This window comes from Cydia amplana, chromosome 8, assembly GCF_948474715.1.
Source record: "Cydia amplana chromosome 8, ilCydAmpl1.1, whole genome shotgun sequence".
Classification (NCBI taxonomy): domain Eukaryota; kingdom Metazoa; phylum Arthropoda; class Insecta; order Lepidoptera; family Tortricidae; genus Cydia; species Cydia amplana.
In genome coordinates, this window is record NC_086076.1 from 11,924,531 (window position 1) to 11,937,427 (window position 12,897).

At 35.1% G+C, this 12,897-nt stretch overlaps 1 protein-coding gene across 1 annotated transcript; it reads left to right on the forward strand.

Moving 5' to 3' along the window:
* Positions 1-3,236: 3,236 nt before the first annotated feature.
* Positions 3,237-7,628, forward strand: LOC134650274 (uncharacterized). The gene is made up of 4 exons (XM_063505233.1): positions 3,237-3,597; positions 3,869-3,968; positions 6,616-7,002; positions 7,488-7,628. Exons 1-4 carry the CDS (start codon positions 3,475-3,477, stop codon positions 7,571-7,573), a joined length of 696 nt encoding a protein of 231 aa, XP_063361303.1. The 5' UTR covers positions 3,237-3,474; the 3' UTR covers positions 7,574-7,628.
* Positions 7,629-12,897: the final 5,269 nt, after the last annotated feature.

The following is a 12,897-nucleotide window of genomic DNA, read 5'->3' on the forward strand; positions in this document are numbered from 1 at the left end:
GTCTGATACGTCAGCATACATTGCGTCTGTATGGAAACGTGATGGTATCAGTCCCGTGTTATGAATGGCAGTGCCGGGTCGCTTTTGACATGGAATGGATCGTAAACAAACCGTTTTTGCTCACTTGTTTTACATTCTTTCTTTTTTGGATCATTGTGCTTGAAATTGTGTTTAAAATGTGTAGGAGAATTGTTTGTTTATATAGGTAGGTACTAATTAAACAATATTATTAGCGAGAAGACTTTCATAGTTATGTTGGTATTGTTACGTACGTATCATTGGAAAAATTAATTAGTATCTATTTCAGATTGTATTCAGGTTATATCTAGGTATGTTAATATAAGTGGCCTTTTTGCCAATTGAAATTATTATCTAAGTCTATCTTATCTTGGTATAATTATTATGCCATGTGCACAGTATGTGGGTAAGTATTAATTTGTTAACATTTCTAGATAAACAATCAAATTTAATAAGCTGTATGAATAGTATTGCCAGACAATCTCAAAGACAAAAACAAATTCAGTGACAAAAGTACCGCAAGAATTTGTCATAAGTACACAATAAGTACTCTTTGTGAATGAGTATTATGCTGTATTGCGTACTGTTACGTAAAGCAATTACCTATAGTCTCAGAGGGCCTACCGCGAACCACGTTCGACGTGTTGCCTCTCTGTCGCACTTGTAAATTCGTACGTAAGTGTGACAGGGAGGCAACACGTCGAACGTGGTTCGCGGTAGGCCCTCTGAATAGAAGGACATTATAAATCGGTTCGAAATATTCAGATACTGCATTCTGATATACCAGGGGGCCTAGCCAACATGACAATCGTTTGCAGAAAACGAAACAATCCGCTAAGATGAATTTTCATTCCATTATATAATAAAAAAAGTCGAAAAAACATATATTCTATATTTATAAATGCTAATTTTTATTAAAAAATATGAAGATAAATTTGATAAGTAACTTTGTCGAAATTACGCTTATTGCATGAATTTATAGGATAAGGATTAATAATAGAGTTTAAATATAAGGTTGTTGTATTTAGAAAATGTGATTTTTTCTTGTATTTACTAGAGTTTACAAAATTGCACAAGGGCCTTACTTACACGGAACCATGGTTAACAATGAAACTATAAAGATTACATTGAGATAATGCTTTTGAGTAGTTACAAACACCTGCGAAGGCTGTCCTCATGGTGTTATCCAAATAATAGCGTTTGGATAAATTATTACCCCTTTGTTCTAAGTGAACTACTCATTACTGTTATTATACAAAAATAAATGTTTTCTGACTTGGAGCCAAAAGGGTTTGGATCAGCACTCGACTTATTTCGTAGTTAGGATTGGCCTACTCACCCCACATTAAGGCAATAAAACTTCAGAAATCTTTAGGAATTAAGAGGATATTCCACGTTTATTTTATCTCTTGTTGCAATAACCCAATTATTTTATCAAATATCGAAAATTACATATTAAACAATATCTTTATACAAAGTGTGGGTGAAGAAATCAATATACCCTTTGATGTAAGTAAATCCTATAATTAAAACAACAACAGCACGACGCCGACGTGTCTAATTTTCGTCATTCATGATTAGCTGAAGTTAAACATCAACAATTCCTTGTGGGCTTAATGCCTCGGATATCCTGTCTCGTCGGGAAAAAACGTCTAGGTAAATCAGCATGAAGGTACTAATTCAGTTTTGTTTTATCGAGGAACTTTTGAACTCTTCTTACAAGAATTGTAATAAGAATGTGGGCCCGATTCGGATTTTGAACTAGATATCTTTTAGACATCACCAAGATACGACAACGGTATTTTTAAGATCTACCTAGCCTGTCAAATTTGACATTTCCGCGAATCTGGAGGAATATCTGAACGATTTCCACAATGTCTAAAACGTCTCGTTATGTATTTATAGATCTCAAAACGATTTTGAAACGATCTTACTACGATAATTTAACGTAAAACTGACATTGCTTGCCCGAATTGAGCTGCAAAAGATATCCAGTTGAAATCTAAGCTACCAGATATCTAGTAAATTATCGTACCGTTCTCTTCTCTAGAACGAGTCTTGTTTTCCGAATACCGCGGTGTGCCATTTTTTTGCAAATGGCGGATTATCATTGTTATTTGAGGTTTGTTTTCACCTGCTTTTTGGTATGTTATTGTAGTCATATATTTGGTAATATATATTTTGGCATTTACTTAATCAACAATTTCAAATTATTTTTTTCTTGCATGTGCACTTTACGAATTGTTAGGTCTAACTATGTTAATAATTAATATGCGTCTTTTTGTCCTTTATAAGTAAATGACACTCGTTTCTTAACCTAATTGTAGTGAATGTTCATAAAAATAATAATACGTCATTTTATTTAAGGATGACCCACGTTAGAACGGCCTGGGTCCGGGCCGAGGCATCTGACACTTCGTTTTCTATAGAAAACATCACGTGATCACTGTTCACCTGTCATAGAAAATGAAGTAAATAAGTATAAGTGGCGAGACGGCTTGTTTAAAGTCCAGTGATACCACTTTATCCCCAACTCCCTACACCGAAGTTGCCCTTGAGCCATGTAAGATGTCGCTTTTTGGAGGCGAGTCACCGTCTCCTAGAAAATAAAATTGTATACCTACCGTTTTATTAGGGGGGCTTCTAGTATTTTTTTCTTGTAGCCCAGTATCTAGTCCATTGCTTTCACCAAGTAAGGGTAAGGCCAGCATCCTTTAAATTTAAATAAATTGTCGAAAGGGCCGCTTATGTGTTGGCTTCGGTTTCGCTCAATTAAATACCTATAATTAAACAAAAAAAAACATCCAAAGAAGCTTAATACAAATATACAGGATTATATTAAATATAATTACACAGAGTTTTAGTGAAAATGGATTTTTTATGTTATAGGAGGCTAACGAGCCGATTAATCGTCTGATGGTATGCGGTGGTGGACACCCATAATGAGAATCACGAGAGCAATTGCTAAAACCTTCATAATGGACTCTCGGCTGTTTATATGGATGTACAAATTGTTTATCCATCACCGAGGAGGATTTCAATTGGTATGTACCTGCCTTATTAGAAATACGATGCTCATAATATCTGTAAAGATTCAATTAACATGATGATGTAAAAAATAGTAGGTAAGTAATCGTGATGAGTTATTCTAAAACCACAGCGGAATATGAACTCGTTCCATAAAACGTGGCCACGCGATGCACCTGTCCCGAGATTGAACAGCTCCCATAAAGGCAATACGGTGTTGCAACGTAATCTACATGCGACCATTGTGGCCTGCGAAAATTTTCTCAATTAGCCGCCGCGTCCGCGCAAGGAAACTTCATTTTCGGAAGCTGCCCAAGGCTGGCGCTCGCTGACAAATAAGGCCACATATAAATACCCATACACCCTCTATTGTCTTATTCAGGGATCAGCCATTCAGCTCTGCAGTCGCATTTGAGTAGTGTTTGCATAATGTATTGTTTAGAGTGTGTAACTTTGGTGGTGATCGCTGCAGTGGCGCAGGCGGATCCTAATCCCAAATATAACGGAGTTTTTCAGCCATCGATGGAAGTTGGAAATTATGAAGGATATTATGTAAGTGTTTTATTTATTTGTAAAAGTGAGTGGTTGATAATCATCAGAAAAAAGTTTAGATATTTTTAATCGATAAATATGATTAGTGATGTATTAAGCCAGATATAATTATACATAGACAACACTGGACAGTGGACACTAGAGAGGCGGTGTCAAGTTGTGTTTAAATATTTATTAAATTTACAAATTCTCATTTGAGTCAGATTTGAATATATCCACCGTGATTAAGCGATGTTGACCAATAATTTACAAAAGATTCACTGAATTTCAGCAAGATCGCCCCAGATACGCCTTCAATTATGGAGTGGCAGATCACAGCACCGGTGACGTGAAGTCACAACACGAGACACGAGACGGTGATGTTGTCAAAGGTATATCAAATAATATAGGTATTTATAAATTACCTATCAAATTGATGTAAGTAGGTAGCCGCCCAGTAACAGTTTTGGATCAATCGGTTTAAAAAAACAACAACAGGTAAAGTTCCTACAAGTTATACAGGGTGTTTCCTGTAATAGGAGCAATAAAATAAAATGTAGGCTATACTCCTCAAACTGACCAACATTTGTCCAGAACTTTAGAAAATAACTCATGTTTTGATTTTTATTACACTTTAAAGTTTATACTAAGACGCAATGTATTGCAAATTTTGTTATGTTTAAAGCGTGACAAGCAACGTCAAACACACAGATGTCAGTGTAAATTGAAGGCAATATTTATTTTTCACCTCAGCAGCTCGAACAAGGGTACTTTGCTACTTAAAAACAGTGAGCAAAATCGCATTTTGCTCACTGTTTATAAGTAGCAAAGTACCCTTGTTCAAGCTGCTGAGGGGAAACTTAATTGTTGGTATATCTTAAGAAAATATGAGTGAATAGAGGTAAGTGATGAAGAAGGAATACATTTTTCGGGTTCTCTAATATGTTCTCACTGCTGAGGTGAAAAGTTTTGTGAACTACACGAGATCAAAGTTATTTACATCTCGTGCGCTTTTGAGTCCCTTACTACGCTCAAGATTATAGAGAGTATAGAATCTTTCGCTTGCACGGGACTCAAAATAAGCACTCGAAGAAATATCAAACTTTGATCTCTTGTTGTACAAATAACTATTGTATGAAAAATCGGAAGTCTAAAGGATTCATAATTTTTAAAAGTTGTTTAACAAAAGTTTTATAGTTTGAGGAGTATAATATGTGTTTTAATTATTTGCTCGTGTTACAGATTAAGAAAGTCATGTCGAAATAAATTCAAAATGGAAGTAGGTATACCTACCATTTAGACAGATACCTATATATATTTTCAATTTTATTGACCGACATTTTAAAACCGGTGTTTACACTTGAACATTTGGTAACTATTTATGTCTAGGCCAGAAAGAGAATAATAGGAGACTTACGATAATTTTGAGCTCAATGAAAATAAATTATGAAAGAAAAAAAAAACATACCTATACTAACCTAATACTAACCCCTTGATCATCATTCTAAATAAAAAAATATGTACAGCTATAGGCATTTATAAGAATTATGCAGCTGAGAAGTAATCATGTACATCGCATACAATCGCAGTTCCCAGAGTAACTACTTTTAACTACAAGTCACAGTAACTACTTTATCTTGATCTTTGACTGTTTTCATGGCATTGTTTGCTAAACTACGTTATACTCGCCGATTTATTAAACAATACTACCATGTTTGGGAAAGGGAAATATATTACACGGAAAATAGCTCTAGCAATAGGAAAATAGGGATCCTTTGTTTCCCATCAAGTTTTAAGTCATAATGTATTGTTTGTAATATTATCATTAGGCATAAAACTGAAACCGTTAACTTTTCAGGATTTTCGTCAGGTTATCCTATAGATGGGCTAGGTTTGTTTTATGGAAATCTTGAAAAGTGACGCGTTTCTGAACCAAATAAATTATGACTAACGAAAATGCGGGAAAATAATACATTATGACTTAAAACTATTCGGGAAACAATAGACCCGGGAATAGTACATTACATACCTAGGGTGGTGAATTCGTGAATGCTCCAGATCACAGGTGTTTGTCCGCCATAAATATGCGATCAGCCAGCCTATTATGGATAGCTTTATCCATCTTTATCCACGTGATAAAATAACTGTCACTGTTTAACACCGTGGGAAAGAAAGTGACGGACACCGTTTTATCACGCTGTCACGTAGACAAGAACGACCATCATATCCGTACTGGGGCTTTACGAATTACCGGAGAAACGGCTTAGAGGGGCTCCCGCGAAAACCGAAAATCGCAAATTGCGGGGATCTTTCTCTTTCACTCCAATGAAGGCGTAATTAGAGTGACAGAGAAAGACGCCCGCAATTTACGAACTTTGATTTTCGCGGTTATAGCCTAGAATTTTTTTGCAATATGAATGTTCCAAAAATCCAACCAATCAAAAGTATAAATATTTTAAATATAAACCCCCTTATTAATAAAACTTTACAAGGCTCAATTGGTGTCCTTCTAAGCTAACTTTGCACACATCATAGACAAGACATCCTCTAGACTGAGCATAGTAACGCTACCCCGTCTGCCACTATATATGGTAGTTTTACTCCATCTTCGAGTCAAAGTGTCAGAAGTCCGTGCCGTGATTGGTCCGTGTCTTTGAACGGACCAATCACGGCACGGGATTCGCTCACCTCGTCCCCCCGCACCCCCGTATTTTTGGCAGCATCGGGTTCATGAAATAATTGCTCTAAATTCCGTCTAGAGGATTCCTAGTCTATGGCACACATGAACAGAACAAAGAGAGAGGGTGTCAGTATTAACGGGGCAGATATAGGCACAAGAGCAGCTAATGATGATCCTGCAGAGTTAACTTGGTCTTCTTATATCCCTTTCTTAAAATTAATAGAAAAATAATAATGACAGATTAAGTCAAACTATTAATAGCTAATTGAGGCACGTGGTGAGTTTATGAATGACGTCACAACTAATTGTATTGGCGTACGTACCTACCATCAAAATAACATTAAATTAACATATTCCAGGACAATATTCCCTAGTGGAACCCGACGGCTCCGTTCGAACAGTCGATTACACGGCGGACTCTGTCAATGGCTTCAACGCCGTAGTCTCGAAGAGTGGACCGAGTCTTCATGCAGCACCACCACCTCATCATGGCCATCATCAACCTTCACTGCAAATCATTCCTCAAGCCATACCTCAGGGACATCACGGGATACCACAGGGAATACCCCAAGGAATACCCCACGGAATACCCCAAGGGATACACCAAAGAATACCACAAGGAATCCCACATGGACTACCTCAGGGAGTAATCGCTCGTGGACCAGTCGTACACTATTTGGAAAAAGCTGTGCCCATCCCCGTAGAAATTTATCCTAAGCGAATATTTGGAACTGGTGGTCCTATTTGTAAGTATCTGTGAATTATTAATATTACTATGAAACTGGGCAATCGAATTATTACTTGTTTACGAAAATCCGGAAATTATTTCCTAAGAATAAAACACAGTTCAGTCAATTTTTCATCACAAGAAGACGCCACATTAGAAAATTCATTTATACTTATTAGTAACTATATATTTACAAGTTGTGCGTAGGTACTGAAATAAATTTCTGCTACCTAGTAAATACTGCTTACATATGAAAGTATAAGATATAAGTTTAAAATATTCTTCATCAACCTAGAAAACACCTAGGCCAACCAACTTTTTATTTCGTAATATTCTAAATAGCGAATTTCCATTTCCCAATTTCGCTAATGATTACCCAGGCCATTAACACCACATTTAACAAACAGACACGTTACGCGTATCAGATGCAATTAACGTCAGTAAACGATTCGTAATCCTATTGTGTTCGTTTGTATTGTTTGTTGAGGAATGCTTCTTTTGCAGTTGCCAAGGTTGGTCCGCAGTTTCCCGACTACGAGGGATTTGGCATCGACGAGTATGAAGTACCCTACCCGTTTCAGTTTGAATAGTTAGTAGATATATAGTAACTGTACTTATACTTAAATATTATTAAATTATTCAATATAGTTATGTTTGGTTTGATTTTTTTGCCTAGTTAAAGATTCGGCAAGTGTCTGTGACGGCTATGCTACTTTGCACCTATATTGTTTCTCTACATATACACACGTCTATTTAAGAATATGGAAAGAGATAGGTAGGTACAGTCAGCATCAAAAGTAGAGGATCAAACAAGGTGTCAAAGGTATAACTATTCTGTAACAGCTTAACAAAAAGTGATGGGTCTATATGTAGAACAGTTAAGACTGTAAAATATATACTTTTAAACGTATAGGTAGAGTTTTAGGTATAAGTATCTACGTTTATTTGGAAAAGTTATCCGGAATATCAGATACTTTTCTCGCATTGTTTCATCCGCTACATTGATGCTAAAATGCTTATGTAACTACAAGTATTGTAAATAACTTTTATGTGTATAGGTATTATTGATATAATGGCATTATTTATAAATGTATCTCAAAAGTAACAAACATTTTGATCATATACATGCTTAAAGTGTCATTCAATAGAACTTGCTAACTATAGTCCGTCAACCAAATCTTGTCAGTAGCAATGTAAAGCAAACTAAAGTAGGGCAACACTCAAAGAGCAGTATTGCGCTAAGAAAAGCAGCAATGTACATCGAACCAACAGTTTTTTTTTCCGCTGAGCGCGCCCTGCGTACGTCAATTCAAATTGTCACTCGCGGTTTATTGAAAAAAATTGAAACATGGACGGACAATTTAAAAGCGATGTTAAAACAATGTTAATCAAAATGATGAACAAATTTGAAGATATCAAAAACAACTCTCTATCGTAGTGCTTATATTCTCTTTGTTCCCTATCTATGTCTTCTAAGTTTACTAAAATAAAATCATATCAAAATGCAGATAATTAGATAGTGCATATATTTGTTATTTACAATATAATATGCCACTTGTTAATGTAAATTAGTGTACTGTTCTGGATGAATATGACATACCTGTGTAATTTTTTTGATTGGTATATATTGTACAATATACATATTAAAAATAAAACAACTGATATTTGGGTGTTTATTTAATTTAAAGGTAAATAAGATAAGGGTCACTTTTCGACTTGGTTGCGTTGTACACGTACATAAACCGCCATAGGTAAGTATTGTCTGAAAAGATACTACCTACTACGAACGCCTTATATTGGGCAAGATTTAATCCTGCAACAAACATGTATGGATTAGGTAGATATTGCGAAAGAACGGCGATATAATCAAGGCTCTTAATACTGTTTAAAAGATTTACCTTTGTAAATAGTCACAACTCATTGCTGAAAATATTAGACATGTGGGCCTATGGACGGTTTCCAGGACACAATTTATGGTCTTGTTGGATAGATTTAGGCATAGGTTTTAATTTTATTTATGCCTTTTAACCCTAAAACAAAAAAACTGAACATAATCTTAAAAGTTCGAAAGAGTTCTTCCAATACTTGTCATAACCTCAATTTTTAGTAATGTTTACCATCAACGAGCATGATTGTACATTGTAGGCCCCTTAGCTTTGCTTATTCTTATTTAATGTATTGGTATTTAATGGTGACAGCAGAAATATCTCTTGAAACAGAAACGATTCAGAATGAAAACCAAATGAAAACAAATAAGGTGACGGCTGTCATTCACGGTCCACATTCCACAGATAAAACACAGATGACACGCGTTTTGGAATTATTTGAACACAGTGTTGCTAACCCGCGATTTTTCAAATTTGCCGCCTTTTACTACTGACAAGATTTGGTTGACGGACTTTATGTAAACAAAAGTTACTAGTAAATTGACATTCAGTGTCAATTTTAGTATGGCGGTTTGTTTACATAGTTAGCAACTTCTATTGAATGACATTTTAGGAACTTCTACTCTTTGCATTTGATAATCGTTTGTCCCTCTCCGTCATTTTGATAATTATTTTATAAAGGGACAAAATTTACCAGAGGTTTATGAGACTACGTTTTATGAATAAGGAGGTAGAAATTACAGACTATTAACTCTGACTCAAACGCTCAATAACGCCTTACGTGAAAGGTATAGCAAAGTGCTCGATGTAAATACAGCCCACTGTATACGGTGTAAGTTATTAATACAGCGCCTGAATAATGTTATCCACAAGTCTAGAGCGCATGTCATTGCTGTCTCCAAGTTTATAGAAGAAATTGAAAGCGATTGAGGATTTTGCTAGAGTCCATATAAGTTAACTCTGCACCGACTATGACAAAACAAAGTGTAGCAGTAACATTATACATTAAGTTAGATTAATCTTAGTTTTTCTGATGTCATCTTGTCATTTTTTTTGTACTAAAATGCTGCATTTAGGGGTATATGTCAATCACACCGACAAAGTAGTAGGTAAAATAAAAATAACATTTATTTACACATAAGGTAGAATTATCTGTCTCGGTCGCTGGGTATAAGTTTGTATATTTTCTTAACATATAAACTAATTATTACGACCATGCATATAAAATAACATAAAAAGTGCCCACTCAAAATAAATGTTAGGTACCTACTCGTTATTATACTGAAAATTATCATGATCACTCTTTTCTGCGTTGAAACGCGTTATAGTTGCTGGTCCTCGCGTACTGACCGTCAATAATAAAAATTCTTCCTGCAATCCAATTCACTATTTACAATGAATAATAAAAATAACCCTATAAGCACCCCTAATAACCCTATAAGCCCTATAAGTACATATTTAAAAGTGCAATAACAAAAGCTTAGCTTAACATACCACAATGAAATACCTTTATAATAAAATATAGGCAAGGTATGCAAGTTAATTCAAGATCAAGTCGTGACTCTGAATAATTGAAACCGGAATTCAATGCAAGCTCATCTGCCACGAGGCGTCTGTGTTAATCGATTATTGCCATGCCATAGTAAACGCGAGCAAAGGCGTATCGCAGTCAGAGTTTTGTGCCGTAATTTTGAGCTTATTGTAGGTACTCAGGTATTTGCTTATTTGGAATAAGTATAATGATTCCGCCTAAGACAAAATGTTTCTGTTTTTATTATTAGTTTCTTATTCTCTTCAATAACACAAAATTGGTACAATAACAAATTATTGCACTGACAATAGGTATTTGCATATTGCTTAGATACTTATCTACCGCACTCTTTATACTTAAGATGGACTAACTACTAATGAAATAAACGCATTTGTATTTCATAATCAAAATAGTTATCTGTTGTCTAAAAATGTTTACCTAATAAACAATTAAAAATTTGCAGGTATTTCGCAAGTAGGTAAATCGTATTAACGAAGGTGCTAAATTGTTATTCGATATTTCAGAATCCCGTTAAAATAACGAGCAACTGTGACTAACATCATTATGATTTGATTATGTACATAATATTCTGTTGCATATATGTTAATTTTACACGGTGTAAAAACTTGAGTTTGATGTAAAAACATGTACTTTATGTAACGCTAAAGTGGCAAGTTGTAAAACATAGCATTCTTAAGATAATGCGTGCAGACATACCTACAGCATGACCCAAACTTTACAAAAATATTTTAGGAATATTTTCTTACTTTCACGTTTTATAAAACATGGCATTAAAAATTCAATCCACATTCATTTAACTAAAACAAAACAAAATATGTTCAAAATATCCCCCTTTAGCTTTAATACTCAAATGCAAACGTGTGTTAAACTTACCAACAATGTGCCGCCGTAAAAAAAAATCAACGTATTTTGGCCATCCTGTATAATGTATATCGGTCTCAATACTATAAATAATTTATAAAATAAACCCAGGTTAACTATGTATGTACATATATTAGCATCGCAAGTATGTGACTTTACCTATGGCTTTCATTTTGTTTAGGGACTGTTGAACCAAACCGTTTGTAAAGGTCATAGTGGTACGTTAAAATTTTCTTATAATGAAACTTTTATAGTTTTTGTACCTATGGAGCGCAGGATGAAAGCTGCCGCCATCATATTTTACTTTAATAAAGTTCGTTGATTGTGCGTGGTCGAACTATACAATAGTTTATACTAGATAATAATCCAGGGAAAACGTTCCCTATGTTAATCCAGGGAAAACATTACGAATATTTGTATGAAAAAAAAATATTGTGATGTAAATTTTGAAATCAGACGAGATGCAAATTAATCATAAATTACATAGTAATTATCTTATTTAAGAACGAAGTGATGTGATGTAAAATATCCATTCGAATGCTCACATAGCAAGCATTGCAGACATTGTATACTTTTATATTGCGAGGGTCGTGACCTATAATGATGGCAAACTTCATACCGCTGGAGCAAAAGGAATTCGATAACAATCGTACCACGATTTTCGAAGAATTCAGCAAGATCACGCACCTGAGTACGATAAGTTATTCTGCAACGGTATCATGGTCGTGTTTTTATCACCTGTCATGTCATGCGTCACTTTCGCACTTACATAGTTGTTAGAAAGTGACAGGCATGGTGACAAATGATAAAGAGACGGCCATCATAGCACTTCTGAATATTGTAAGACTTTGAATGACCCATATGTATAGTATAATACATAAGTTACTGCGAAGTGTCCATATGCCCGCGTATATATTGACATTGTGGCAATGAAAATGGATATAGTGCGAATATAGTTTGAAGTTTATGTTAAGGATTCGTACTGAAGGCCAGATCATTTTATTAAGCTTAGCAAGCGAGCACTTACATGTCCTATCGGATTAAGAATAATTTTACATTTCAGAATAAAATAATTAAAAAAAAAACCATTTAAGAAAATATACCACCCCCCTTTATCTCCGCAACCACGGGGCCTAAAATGTTGAATAAAATAGTTTTTTAGCTATAGGTGTTACAACTTACCTATAGAAATACTGGAATGGCGTATCCTATAGGTACTAGTGAAGTTATATTTTAAGCTAAGCTTCTTCTAGCTAAGCTCTCTTTCAGCGTTATTAACTTAGGCAAGACGGTTTGAAATTTGGGTATGGCTGGCTGTGACTGATGGGTCAGATGTTGCGTTGTCGGTCAAATGTTATATCATCTTTCTTTTAGTTGATTGATAATGCCTGGGGCGCTCATCTTTTTGTCTACGTCGATGGATGCAAGACACATTGATTATGCGAAAAAAGAAAGAATGGCGGTCTTCACATTGGGTGCGTCGTGCGAGTTCACACGTCAATCTGAACCCCTAGTATACATTTCATTCGATAGCGTAAAGAGCGTTTGCATTATGTCTATTTTTTATGTTATTTTGAACAGCGCGCCAAGCGGCATGTTTAGGAAATTCAAAATC

Excerpts from the sequence above, each read along its gene's own strand:
- LOC134650274 (XM_063505233.1), top strand. The coding sequence starts at position 3,475 with ATGTATTGTTTAGAGTGTGTAACTTTGGTGGTGATCGCTGCAGTGGCG. Across the intron at positions 3,598-3,868 it reads GAAATTATGAAGGATATTAT|CAAGATCGCCCCAGATACGC; the intron begins GTAAGTGTTTTA and ends ACTGAATTTCAG. Across the intron at positions 7,003-7,487 it reads TGGAACTGGTGGTCCTATTT|TTGCCAAGGTTGGTCCGCAG; the intron begins GTAAGTATCTGT and ends CTTCTTTTGCAG.